Source organism: Falco peregrinus, chromosome 1, assembly GCF_023634155.1.
Source record: "Falco peregrinus isolate bFalPer1 chromosome 1, bFalPer1.pri, whole genome shotgun sequence".
NCBI classification, from domain to species: Eukaryota; Metazoa; Chordata; class Aves; order Falconiformes; family Falconidae; genus Falco; species Falco peregrinus.
Genome location: NC_073721.1, coordinates 86097756 through 86112189, shown reverse-complemented (window position 1 = coordinate 86112189; position 14434 = coordinate 86097756). Strand labels below are relative to the sequence as shown.

General features: G+C 34.5%; 1 protein-coding gene across 11 annotated transcripts in view; it reads left to right on the top strand.

Annotated features, from left to right (window-relative positions):
• The window catches only part of FUT8 (fucosyltransferase 8), a 187533-nt gene that overhangs the window by 126242 nt on the left and 46857 nt on the right, over positions 1-14434 (top strand). For all 11 annotated transcript variants that reach the window (XM_055796329.1, XM_055796305.1, XM_055796312.1 and 8 more), the window contains 2 exons: positions 8051-8166; positions 8311-8476. In XM_055796329.1, the coding sequence (XP_055652304.1) occupies positions 8051-8166; positions 8311-8476 (282 nt within the window). The remainder of the gene's footprint in view (positions 1-8050; positions 8167-8310; positions 8477-14434) is intronic.

Sequence of the window (14434 nt, the reverse complement as noted above, 5' to 3'; positions counted from 1 at the left end):
GAAGTACCTCAGCATTCATGTGATGCTGCACAGAGGTGGAGAAATGCTGCTGACCCAAGTGCCCTCTACATGACATATAAATAATCTTCACCTTGAGCAGTGTGGCCATTAATTGCTGAGTGGGCTGTAGTTTTCTGAGCTCAATTTATTAATACGTGATAGCAACTGCACTGGGAAAAAGCTTAATATGTTTTTGTTGACAGAATGGTGTAATGTAGCATATGCTGCTATGAAGAAACTTAAGCAAGATCCTATATTTGAATGAATACAATATCTTTAAATTCCTTAATTTTAGACAATAATAGTCAACCTTAGGGTTTGTTGCCTTAGAGGGGGAAATAGTTGGCCTTTAATGTAGAGATTACTGCCCTCCATGCTTTCAGCCCCCATGTTTGGCTGACTTGAATAAATGGTAATGTGATATATTGCACAGTCATTGAAATGTAACCACTTCAAAGTACACAGTGATTAGAAGAGAGTAAACATTCTTGATTTTACTGATGAGGGTACTTTTTTTTGAGGGTAGCTTCTTTTTTGTGAATACGTTGCTTAAAAATATTTCTGAGACTTTTCTTCGAAGTCTTGTATGTCACCACAGACGAATGTATGTAACCACAGGAGAATCTGAAACTCTTGCATGAGAAAGCCTGAAATGCCTTTATTAATGATTAAATGCCTATATAAATGACTTTAAATGCCAATTTTAACAGCAGCACAGCTCCAGGTTCAGTAGTCGGTGCTGGCCAGAAATGAGCCAGCTTGGGACTGGAAGATATTCAGGCATAGTTGTTTTGCTGAAAGTGAGCTGAGATTAGTGAGGTCCTAGACTTTGAGGGAAGTGCTGTATTGCAATGCAGAACGTTTTCATTATTTTTATTGAGCAAAATCCATGATACTTTATAGAGGCTTCACACATAGGTTTGAGAAATATCCTTGTCAACCTGCATCATTTAAAGTATTAAATGATAAATGTGAGATAGAATTTCTGTATGTCATTTCTTTGTTTGCCAGGTGGAAAAAGGGGTGTTAAAAATAACTGTCAGCTTTAAAATTGTCCCATTCAGAGTTGTATAACAATATGGCTATCTAAAATGAGGCATTAGCCAATAGTCCATGGTTTCAGTATCTGTGTCCTGGAAGAAATCACTGCTTCTATGAATATACATTAAAGAAGCATAAAAGTTAAGAGTGTTTTAACTTCAGAAATTTAATTAGAATTAGACAGAAAAGATTACTTTTGCTCCAGTTAACATCTTAAAGTGAAGACATAATTTATTTTAGGCTTTACTGATCAAAGGCAGAAAGGCTGGAACTATTATCTGAATATTATTGAATTGCTAGAGTTTTTGCTTTTTATACTGAAAACTCTAATTACTGATACTGGCTGTGAAATTTGAGTGGCTAAGACTACAGTCTTTATGTCAGGTTTAGCTCGTAAAGATAAACCCTATTGCCAAGTTGGGTTTTGTTACACTAAGGTAAAAAATTGTTTTTGCTGCCCTTCTCCACTGAGATTTTATTTCTAGAGAACTAGAGTGTTTGGGTTTTTATTTCAACAGAAAAGCAGCAGACTTGTTGTGGTAAAGCTATAGAATATATTATGGTATGTGAAAGGGTTAAGCTAATGCACAAATTTAAGCATATTTCTGTAACTAACTTACAGTTAGTTTGGCAAGAGTTTAAAAAAGACCAGAGTTCCTACTTGGAAAATTGTAACAGTAAACAGGCATCTGATTAACTCTGCTAATTAAAGTATTTTGACATAATTGATAAAACTTTTGGATGGTAGAAAGCTCCAAGTTAACAGAATTTATTTTAGTGGGCAAAGGAGCTTTGTAAATGGTAGAATATTAACATAATATCTACCTGTGCCATTAATAATAGCTAGTTAGGGCAGGGACAAAGGGACAAAAACCAGGTATGATTACAAGAATTGAGTAGATGAATAAAGTTGTAACAAATTCCATTTTGAAGTTAAAGAAAATTGGTATTTCATCTTTAATTACCTTGGGACCTGAGTTAATATGGTAAAATACATTTCAATTGCCTAGCATTTCCCATTATAACGGATTCTTGTGACTTCTCTGACTTCCTTCTCACCTTATAAAAGTGTCAGGCCTCTGGGAATGTTTGAAAATAGGATCTGGGCTCTGCTTAGTTTCGTCCAGGTGTCCATGAATGCCAATGTACAATGACAAGAAGTGATCTTTCCACTCCTAGCTTTGAATGCTCTTTGGTTGCCAATTTATATAGCGGCTCCGCGTCCCCAAAGGGAACAGAAACAACAAAAAACCCAAAACCATGCCTTATGAAATATGCCTATGTGCATGCAAAGTCAAGCATTCAAAAACTGAAAAATGTCCTATCTGTGACAAAGCTTTATAAAATCTTGCTTCGCCCTTTCTTGTTGTATGATACTTAAATCATATTTGATCTTGTAATTCTTTTTGTCCTGGTTGCTTCTTTTCACACAAGATGCATGAGAAGTAGAATTAAGGTTTCAGGGCAGTAAAGAGGTCTGTAGTGGTGTTTTGGTTTTGATTTCCCCCACCCCCAGCATTTGTTTGATTTCAAGAACTACCTCATGTTCTTCTTATTTTTTTTTCTTTTAAATATTTGTAATTTTTTACCCATATTGGTTAAGAATAGTTCGTATTTTTGTAAGGATTTTGGTGAGGTTATTTTGAGATATGTTTTTTTTTAATATATGTACCTTCACAACAGTGCAAGTTGGAACAGTCACATATTTTTGAAAATTGCCTGAAATAGAAATATTCCTTTAGGAGCTGAGTACACTTTTGTGGTGCACTTCTGATGACTTGAAATGACTTCAGGCACCACTTAGTTTTTACAGTGCATTTGGGAAGCCTTAGGTGAGAAGCTACTGTAGTTTTTCTTTTGCCAATATGATGCTTTGTAAAAACCTTACTTGTGGGCTGTAAAGAGGCACAGAGGTATATTAATGATGCAGAAGACTAACGAAATTAAAGGTGTTTTGTATTGCCTGAGTTTTAGAAATTATGTGCATGAATATTGTGGTATAATGAGATTTGGAGAGTTACCATAGTCCTTACATGCTTATTAAAAATTTTGTGTGAGCGAATCTGGGTTGATTGTGGAAGTGGCCTAGATCCCATTGGTGCAAAATTGTAATATAACTGATTTTTTATATAGATTGTTATTTTACTATTCTGTATCCAGTAGGATTGGAAGAGCCCTTTTAAGTAAACTTATTACAGATGTCACAGGTCTCGCAGCAAAAAGGGAAATCTTTACTGCAATTTTTTTAGTTATTTAGGGGAAACTCAATAGGGAGTAATAATCGAATGGGGGTATTACATAATGTTTCATTGTTTGCCTGTAATGTTGTTTTACCAGAAAGTTTTGTTTACTATCAGGATTATGATATGACTGCTACGGGCTGTCACTGTTGCATCTAGATGATACAAGGCTTTTAGGAGGAGGAGGAGGGCTTAAAATTACTACTCTCATAATGTCTGATTTTCTTAAATGGAAACTGGACAAGTTGTGTGTATGCCTTCATCTGTGTCCTAGACTTCCTTTTTTGCAATACATGAATGGTTCATAGTATTCATGTGCTTCTTTGTGTCCTGCTGGATGATAGTCAAATTTTTATCATTTATGGTATATTAGTGGTATCATCTCCTGGAAGATAAGCCTGGCAGTATAGGAAACAGTGGTTTCAGAGTTCTCTTCAGGAAAAGAGAATCTTGTTAAATGCATTCATATTGTGTTCATATTAGTAATACATCACATCCCATATATATTTACATCATAGAGTCTATTAAATATTACGTTTTGTAGAACCTGCAATTCTTCTAATAAATACAATAACCTGTTTTTTAATCTGAATAGGAGCATGCGTTAGAACAGGAATGGAAAAGGGCAAAATGTAATCCAATAAACCCAAGCACCAGTATTTGTAGACATTATTCTCATTGTTCTGTGTGTAGCTTCAGAAAGAAGAGGTAAGATTTTAATTTTGGAAGAGCGCTATAATTGCTTTAATGTAGTTGGTGCTGAGGCTGGTATAGATTCCAAACTCTGGATCAATTAACCATAAGCAAATCTATTGAAGTACTTCTATCAATTACTGTGGGTAGTTGCTGGGCCCAGTAAGCCTGTAGTAAGCACAGAAAGGGAGTTTGATACAAGAATAGCTTTGGGTTGATAAAAATTTAAATACATATAATAGAAAACTGTACTTTAAAATAATACTTGACATGTCTTAAGTTTTAAGCTGAGGGTACTGCACAGGCCAATGAGTGAGGGAGGAACTATAAAACTATATGGTCTGCATCTCTGCTCTTACTGGTTTTTGTGCAGTTCTCAAATTAAAGGGAAGGGACACATTTTCAGTGGATATAAATCAGGACTGATCAGGGCTGTGCTGATTTATTTTAGTTTGTGATGCTGCTTGCTCTTTATTTGTGGGTGACATTTTTATGCAGTGTTTTCTTTCAGTTTTATTTACTTAGGAGGTTTTATTTTAGAAGGGTGAAGTGACAACTTACATTCTTTTTGTGTGTGTGTTAGTGGTCATTAATAATTAAACATGATTTTCTTCTTGGGGGAAAAAAAATGTGAAACAAAAGTTAGTCATAATGTGTCTTTAGTCAATTGTAAACCTTCCAGCCCCATACAAGGAACTCAGGGAGACATTAATGAAGGAATGAGAAAATACATGAGTGTGAACTTGTAAAATCTTACATTTTTCCTTTTGCTGATAAATTAGTGTAACCTTTTAAATACAGAATGGGTTTTATAATTTATTTCTTGTTCTAAGTTTTTTTACAATTATTTTACACAGAATGGCAATTCTTCCAGCTAAACTGAATGTCACTACAATTAATTTTTGAGTGTTTCTTTTTGCCTTCAGAGAATGAGATTAGAGATCGCTACTTTGCCATTGCCCATCTGTTACCTGAAGGTGATGAGAAAGTGGCCTCAGTGTCATGGCTGATGTACACAGAATTCTTTTTTCTGTCTTCAAGTGTAGATGTTTTACTAAACAAGGGACAAAGCAGAAACAGATTATCCCTACAACATAATCTTTTTGATGTTTAAAATTACACAGTATTATCTTTATTTGATGTGAATTCATTATGGAAAATATGATTTATATTTACTATAAAATGGTAGTAAACAGCATGCAAAAATCATGTCTTGTAAATAGTAAGAAAATTAATTCAAACAAAACCACTGTTTGGTCTATTATCATGGCTGCCCCTGTAAATGGATTATGATTTTGTTTATTTTGTATTTATAACTTAATTTACAATGTTTTCATAGCAATAAGTGAAGGATATTCTGTGCTAGATGCTTACTGACATGTTCTTTTATTGTTCATTAGAATCATCATAGCTTAGATGAACTTACTTTAAACTCACTTCTCAAATTTTAAGGAGCAAGTCAGTTTTCAGGACTTAATTTGGTTTGAAAACTTACGTATATGTTTTTCAACAGGAATTCTTACTCATAACAGTGCATTTTTCCTAGGATATTCTGCACTAGAAGTTATCTAGATTGATGGATGTCATGAGTACAGATAAGGATTTTAATTCAGACACTTTTCCCTCAAATATTGCCTTATCTCCAACTCAGATGATATAGAGGGCAGTAACAAGCAAGCTGTGCTGGTTTCAGAAAAGAACCTTTTCCTTAATTTTGAGACTGGATGAAAGTGAGGAAGACAGCAATTCCATATCTGATGAGTTAACAGATGTAGAGACAAAACTGCAAAAAGAATAAGTTATATTAGTTTTATCCTAAATTTATATAATTTTTGGAAGTCCAAACAACTAGATGAGGAGAATGCCTTCCACCCCCATCCTAGCTCCTTTTATCTAAGTATGTTATTCCAAAGTATGTTGAATGTTAAATGGGATGTACTTTTCTTTTTTAAAAAAACTTAATCATATCAAATGGTCAGAAATATTGTCTTTCATATCATCCACACCCATGCTTCTGTAGAATTCTGTAATTGCTACTTTAACAGACTTTCCTTATGTTCAGAGGATGTCTGTGCTGGCTGAAGATTTCTTATGGTAATTTTTTTGTATCCTTTTACCTTATTGTTATTCACAAATTCTACCTTTAAGCAATGTGACTTATACAAGATAAGCCATTCCATTTTCCTGATAATTTTGTGTTTAGTTGTCCTGTCACAACTGAAATTGAGATACCAAGTTGGCAAATCACGAATATATTTCAACCTTGTGGTTTTAAACTCATGCAAGTGCTTAGATGTGTTTTAATATGATTTTTAAAGTTTTATTGGTACTTTCTTGTACATGGCAATACAGTACCATGTCTCAGTTTGATATCATACTGTGCGTTTGTTGCAGAAGCAAATTCATAAATGGATTGTTCATACAGAGGGAATGTATTTATGGAGTGCACGTGTTTAAGATTAAAATATTTTCCTCAGTTTCGTTGTGCTTGTTCCTCAGTGTATAAAAGAAAAGATTATATGAGCAATTACTGTTAATTCTTTTTTATTTACCATGGTAGTTTTAAAACACAATAGTTTTGTAATAATTTAATTATTTCTAATTTGCTTTCAATAGAGAGCTTTAAGAATGCAGGATTTTTTACTAAATTTCTGTCAGGCTAGGTAGCTTCCTTTTCCACCTCTCCCACCCACCTCTGAAAAAAGGGGCTTAAATTCTGTGCTTCCTGTTATATACCTTTCTGATGCTCATACTAGGTATTTAGTCTCTTCAAATGGAAATTTCATCAGTTCATAAGTTTTTATTGGTATTTAATTATCCAGATCTGAGAGACGTTAAAGACATCTCAGTAGCATCTTTAGAATGCTGTCATTTCATCTTTAGGGTGAAGATACTGCTTCTGACCAGTACTTTATGCTAGATGTCTGGCAAGGAGTCTTCCTGTATGGTGCCTTGAATCTCCATGTGTATGTGTGTGGAGAGAATATTCCTTTCTTTTTATGCTCACATTCCATTATGAATGAAGAATCGTCTTCATGGTCTGAAAGAATTCTGTATTCTTTACAGTCCATAAGACTTTTCCTTACACATCTGCTTCCTCTTTTCCATTTCAGGGCCAGGTGTTATAAAAGTCTTAATAAAATGTGGAATAATTTTTAATCCTTGGATCCACCAGAAGTATCATTTCTCTAGATATGAAAGGGGGTTTTATTTTCACTGCATTGATTTTTACTTAGTGAGGCAAATAGAAGATAGCCTCTTATTTCTATACTTCAATGTTTTCAGTGTATTAGTATGTGGTTTCAAGCTGAGATTATGAGCAAACCTCAGTAATAGCTTCAGGGCTGATTTATGGCTCATAGATTTCTGGATACGTGTTTCCATACTTCTCCTGTGCTCACACAGTTGTTATAGTTGCTGGTGTTGTTTAAGGTGATCAACAGTTTAGAATACTAGAGTTGTCATAAAAAAAATCATGATTGTATATTTAAGAAGCCAAGATTTTGTTCCGAGTCCAGTAAATACAGTGAAATCATCTTGTGCCAATATGTAGGAAGATTTAACTTGAAAGTGGAGTTCCAGTGCTGGACCTCTGCTTCTCTAAGAATATATGGCCAGCATTCAAGACCAGAATGTATTTCATGTGTGAATATAAAAAGTAGCTAGAACTTGAGTTTTGTGAAGGAACATCCTTCAATTAGGCTTTGCTTGTGTGCCAGTCGGCCCATCAAGTGGTCTCAGTTAAGCTGCTGCAAATACTATTTTCACAAGTAGAGCCTAGGATTGATCTTGTCAATGAGTGGAAGTCTTGTAAACAGCACAGTTTAGCACCAGGTTGAGTCTGTGTGCTGTAACTGTGTTATGCAATGTTTTTCTTCTATGGAATTGCCTTTCAAAAATCTATATTTATGTTAATATGTTTAATATCTTCTGTTTTTTAAAAATTGCCAAGAAAGCCTATCAGCAAAGCAGTGTAGAACAAATATGAGAGGAGAACTGAGCTGTTAATGCAAGTAATTTATCAAATAACCAATATATTTCTAAGTCATGTAATTTCTTTATTTTCTATTTCCTAGGATACCAGATGGTCCCATTGATCAAGGACCAGCTGCAGGAAAGGTACATGCTTTAGAGGAGCAACTTTTAAAGGCCAAAGAACAGATAGAGAACTATAAGAAGCGGACAGGAGATGGTTGGTAGATAAGTTTTTCTTTTCCTTCTAAACAAGTTTTAGTATTCCATATCACAAATACATTGGTTTCTTAACAATAATCCAGCTACAAGTGATTATGCTTTTCTGGTGTTGTTTTTTTTTGTTGTTGTTGCTTTTTAATAGGAGGCCTTGGAAAAGACCATGAAATACTGAGAAGGAGGATTGAAAATGGTGCTAAGGAACTTTGGTTTTTCCTCCAGAGTGAATTGAAGAAGTTGAAAAATCTAGAAGGAAGTGAACTGCAAAGACGCATTGATGAATTTCTGTCTGATTTGGGTCATCAGGAAAGGTACATGTATTAGTTGATTATGCATATATGTTCTAAGGATTGTGTATTGATTTAAGTAAACTACTGATATACTGCTTAAAAATAAATCTCTTGGGATAAATTACTGGTATGTGGGCTAAAATATCTTGCCTGAAACATGGATATAAAAGTATTACTTGTGTTTCATGGGACATAAAGTTTATAACCAACTTATGACACTACAGCTTAGAGTATCACCCTTTGACTTGATACATTTTAATTTTTTTTTTAATCAGAAGACCTGGGTACTGGATGCTAGTTGCTGCTTTTCAATTGCATCCATCTATATATGTGCATATTTGTACATATAACAAAAGCATTAAAAAATCAAGTTACATTTATCAATGGGCTATTTTATAATTTGGATTACTTTAAAATTGGATAATATCTTAGTTTCAGGACTAATTTTCATTTGGAAAAGTCACTACTTTTTGTAATCAGAATTTTAACAGAGTATTTCAGATAGAAATGACCTTTAATTACACTGTCAGGTCATTCAAAGATGTATTGGGATTGTATTTTCATTTGTTGTTGGTTGATCTTCTGGCCCCCCATTGTTGAAGTACCTTTTATGTTACACTAAAACATTCTGTATGGGTTTTGTTCAGACTGAACAAAATTAATCCTGGCACTGTTAAAAATTCAGTAAAATCTGTCTGTAAGCCTAGTATATTTATAACTCTGTTTCTAACAGAATTGCAATGGCAATTTGTGTCTCTTTAGTAAACAGTCATAAGAAAATAGTTGAATTAACTGAATTACCACCTTAAACAAGTATCTCTTTCCCCCAAAAAGCTGAGATCTGCATGTGTGAACATCAGTAGTAAAGCATCAAGAATAATATTGTAATAAAAGAAAAAAAATATAATTTTCTGTTCTTTGGAAAGAATATAAACACTATTTAAAATACAGTTGAAAAATAATATGTATTTTATTATTAATATGGACAAATAATATAGTCCATTAAATTTTGTAATTTAATATTCTACAACTCCAAAACCCAGTTTCTCACAGATTGATGGAGTTTAAAGTGAGAAGGGACTACTCTATCAAGAGTTATTATCTATATAAAATAAGCTATTACATTTAATCCAATTATTTCTCTGCTGAGTACAGTTATGTATGTTTGGCTGAAATAAAAGTATGCTTGGCTGAGGCAGATTTTTCCAAAAGACAGGTCTTCGGTTAAACAGTCAACTGACAGAGAAGCTGTTACTTCCCTGGACAGTTTCTTTCAATAGTTAACTCAATTTAGAAATACTTGTTCTCCAGAGGAGTTATTTCCGTTTGGGTTTCTTAGACTTCAGGTCATTGATTCCTGATGTACCTTTTAAACTATCTCTGCCAAAACAGGAGCAAGTAGTCTGATGCCAGACTTACTGATGTCCATTATGGGAACAAAATAACTTGTGTACACATGACTTCTCTGTTTATATAGCGAGGATCACATCAGGCAGTTGCCACAGTGGAACCTTGAATGATATTGTATGTTTAATGTGAGAAGTTTTTGTCCCTGCCTCCCAGAATTAATCCGTTTCTTCTCCCTTTCCTTCCTACACCAATACTTTTAATTCATTAAGCCCAGGTTGCAAGTTTCTGTATTTTTGACAGCCTTATTATCACATCTGTCTGTACTTTAGGATGAGGTGAAACCCATACTAGAAATGCACACTCCTTTGCATTGAATAATGAAAGTCTGCTGGGTAGACCTCTGGAAGTTATGAGGTGAGCCCCATTGTGAAAGTCTGAAACCACTGTGGTACGCTAAGGAGTTTGTATGATGCAGGCAATCACACATGCTCTTTTTTTTCCCCCTGTACTTAAGAACTTTCTTGTTGAATAAAAGTATTCTTTAGACTGACACAGCAGTTATCAAAAGCAGAATGTCTTGGAGTCTGCTGAGTTTTAGTACTAGTAGATTTGTGTAGACCTTTCTGTGTGGTGAGGTTCCCAAAGAAGTCTGAAGTCATTTAAGTTAAAACCAAACAGCCAGGAGCTAGGTTTTACCAAAATAAAATGTAGACAGGTATTTTTTTTACAGTATGGAAATTGAAAGGACTTGCATAAAAGAAAACAGATACAAAAATTTCTACAACATTCAGGCTGTGTTCTTGGTGTATTTACAACAGTGGCTTCAAGTAATCAAATAGTCTTATATTGCAGAATGCTCTTCTCGGTTGCCTCTAGTCCCGAGGAGGTTCACTCTTTCATCTTTGAGGTCAGGCTGCCTGCTTCTTTCCCTCTAATCTTTCAGTCTTGCTGAGTGAGCTGCAGGAAAACTCCCAGCTACTTGTGGGCACATCCTTTGACCTTTGGTGTATTGCTGCTTCTGGGGTGTTCTTTTCCCTTAGGATGCACAGTAGCTCCCCAGTGAAGGAGCAGTCTCTTTTTACCTCCACACGGTCTACCTGAAAGGAAAATAACATAAGTTTAGAATGAGCAAATCAGATGCTCTCATTCACTCTGAGAATCATAGCTTTCTGGAGCAGTGTTTTTGTTATTGCTGTTACGTTTTGTGGGTGGATGGGTTTGCTTGCTTGGTTGGTTTTTTCATTTTTCAAAGTACAGGTGCACTTGTTTCTTTTTTTAAGGGATTTAACAAGTTGCTGAATGCCCTTCTGTTGATGGTGTTGTCTTAAAAAGTTGTTACCTATGTATCTTAGATAAATAGAACACAGCGTGTGAAGCTGGTATTGCTTATTTTTATATATTTTTATATATATATTAAATACATAAACATGCATTTTAAATATTTTAATATATATTATAAACTAATACTTGGATTAGATAGATTAGTGTTAATTATAAGTACTTAAAGCAGTTTGTAATGCCCTCCTTATCTGCTTTCCCACATCAAGTGATGAGAGAGTTGTGTAGGGAAAGTGGCTAATATTTTTGTTTGTTGTGAGGGAAGTCTGTTGTATCATAGAGAAGACTTGCTTTTTAAGAGATGATAGACAGTCTCTGTGACTCTGAATAAGTAGTATTAGTTAGTCCTTGTACTGTTAGGCAAATGGTCTGCTACTAATATGACAGTACTTCTTGCTGGATGCCTTAATTCTGTGTCCTAGGGGTTGTGTGGGTTTTCTCCCAGAGTGTGCTGGTGTTGGCAGATGTTTTTGTCCAGTATTTCACTGCTGATTCTGTTTAAGAAACAATGTAGCCCAAGGCGGAGCTTCTTGCAGTATGGAATATGTAATTGTGTTCTTGTCCTTGCCATAGGGAAGAGGCTTTTTGAGAGTAACTTCATCTTAACTGTGGAAAGACTATTTGATACAAAGTTATCAAAAAAGAACACATTAATTGCCTAGTGATCATTGTTGTTTTTTATGTTTGTGTTACATTATTTGCAAACTGGCAGTTACTGAGATAGTTTCATTCCTTTTCCTGCTGGGGAACAGCTGTCTCCAGGGCTTTTGTGGTAGCTGGCCAAGGTTTGAGGCATAGTGTTTGGGTGGATTTTCACATTATTTCCTTTAAATTTGGTGGAACACATCAACATTTTTTTCCTTCGAGTTTTTATTTGTTGATGTAAAGTTTCTAGGAGGTTTAAATTTTGTCATATGGCTGGAATAAATGTCTAGACTGATCTTTAAAAATGTGTTTAAAATGCCCATCCTCCACTCTTTATTTGTGAGTCAAACGCAGGTGAAATACAGGGCCAGATTCTTTACTTCATTCTGCTTTCCAGAAGCAAAATGCTTTTAAGAGCACCTCAAAGAATTAGTTTGTGGTATGAAACAGAAATAACAAGTTGATATTATTGATTAGAAACATAATGAAAGACCAAGTTTGACTTACTAAATTTCCATGAGTGCCACTGTATGAAATCCTTTCTGCCATTTTACTACCCGCAGTAGCCTCTAATAATCCTGTGAGGCTGGTCTTTTGTCTGCATGTTGCTGTCTTGGGCTGGTGGATCGTCAGTCCCTCTACTTTTTAGCTCCCCACATGGACTCTGGTCTTTGGTATTACTGTGTCTATTCTAAATCTGTATCAGTAAGCCATCATGATGGTCTGTGACACTCAAAAGAAGCTAGCAGATGTAAACCTAAAAAATGCACATTTCCCAGCAGTAGCAATCAAAGAAAGAAGGTGTATGTGACTGAAAGTGTCTTAAAATTGCACTACCCTGTAACAATTTCTGTGTAATAACACCTGAGAATTTTTCAGTTCCTGGTTTACTTCAGTTTTGTAAGAGTAAATATTTTTTTAAAAAAAGATTGTGGATACTGTCTGAAAACTCTTTCATTAATTCATAAAATTTCCCACAAATTATTTGTTTTTCTTTATGGTTTGTACTGAGCTAAGCTGCTGCCTTTCCCTGAAGTGTTGAGTCATTCAGGCTGTGTAAGGACTCTCTCATCATTCTTTTTACGTCAAAAGTGATGGAGAAGAATTATATTTCACCTGTTAGGTGGATTATTTAAATTTACCTACTGCCTTTGCTTTGTCATGGTCACCATGGCCAGTAATATAATAAATAAAATTTGGACCAGACTTTTTTTTCCATAGAAATAGGAAAAATTAATTAACTGCTGAGAGTTTTGTGGTTTGGGTTGGGTTTTTTTGTTTTTGGTTTTTTTTGTTGTTGGTAGGTTTTATATTTTCAGTTATTTTATGCCAACATTTAATAGGAATATATTTCTATGAAGTGAGAGTATACTGATTACTTACAAGTACAGAAAAGACTTTTTTAAGACCAGTGAAAGAGTATTTGAAAATTGTTTAAAATGTGGCTGTGGTTGTGAAGCTGCTTTTAATGCTAGTAGAGAATTTTTTTTAATGTTTAGACCTGAATTTTATAGTTTTTCTTTAAACATCCAACATGATTGCATCCTGATTAGGAAGAAAAATATATTTAAACTCCCAAGAAAATGCATGGGTTTCCTTTTTTAATTTGCCTACTAGCCTGTAATGCTTTCTATAAATTGAAAAACACTGCTTTAAGAGGAGCAGACTCTTTTATCTGTTCAGTTATTTGTATATAATACATTGTGTTAGATCTACAGCATCATTAATTTTTAATTTGGTTCTTATTGTCCCTAAACTGTGTTAACATGTTACTTTGAGTATGAAGTGTCTTTAATAGTTTGTCATTTGGATCTAGTTACCTGATGATACTTTGAATTGTTTAAATTGTTCATACAAAGCCAGAATAGTGTGTTTCAAGCTCAGTTACCTTGTAAAAGAAAATTCAACTTATACAACTTGAGATCAGAATATAAATATGGTACTACCAATTGATTGACAGAAGGTGAACACTAGGGCTGCTGAACAACTTGGGTATAGTATTTAATACAGCAACAGTAGATGATACAGTAAATCATTGTCACTGTGATCCTGTGTAGAAGTATGGGCATGAAAACCAGAATGAGTGTATAAGAGTGGAAAGCTATAGATCCATAGATCGTTATTAGCAAGAGAAGGTTGTCTGATAACTCTGCTGATAAAAGTGGCTCTGCCGAGTTTTATTTATCTCAGTATTTACTGTTTAAATACCGTGTCAATGGAAATAGTTATCTAGCAGAGATATGTCATCTGCTCCTTTCTCACTTGCTAGCCTTGTTTTCAGGGGATAAGCTTAGCTAATGGAGTTTGTGGTTCTAGTACTAAGTGCTGACAACAATGGTGTCTTATATTACTTCACTAACGAGACCACTTCAAAGGTTTTTAGGAAATATTCTTATCTTGGCTCACACTCTTTTTTGTCACCTCCCAAATTTCTCTGCTTTTGTTCTGTTGCAGCTCTTCCTAGTGATCAAGCTTTTCAGGCAATAAATTGCAACATCTGAAGTCCAGATGAAAGAATTAAGAAAACTGATTCAAACTTAGAACCTCAGCATTGTTATGGAGAAATGTTTAGCCATTTTAAATATTCTCCATCTGTAAAGCCAACTCTGAAATTATTGGTTCTGAGTTGAACTACTGGTTACTTGT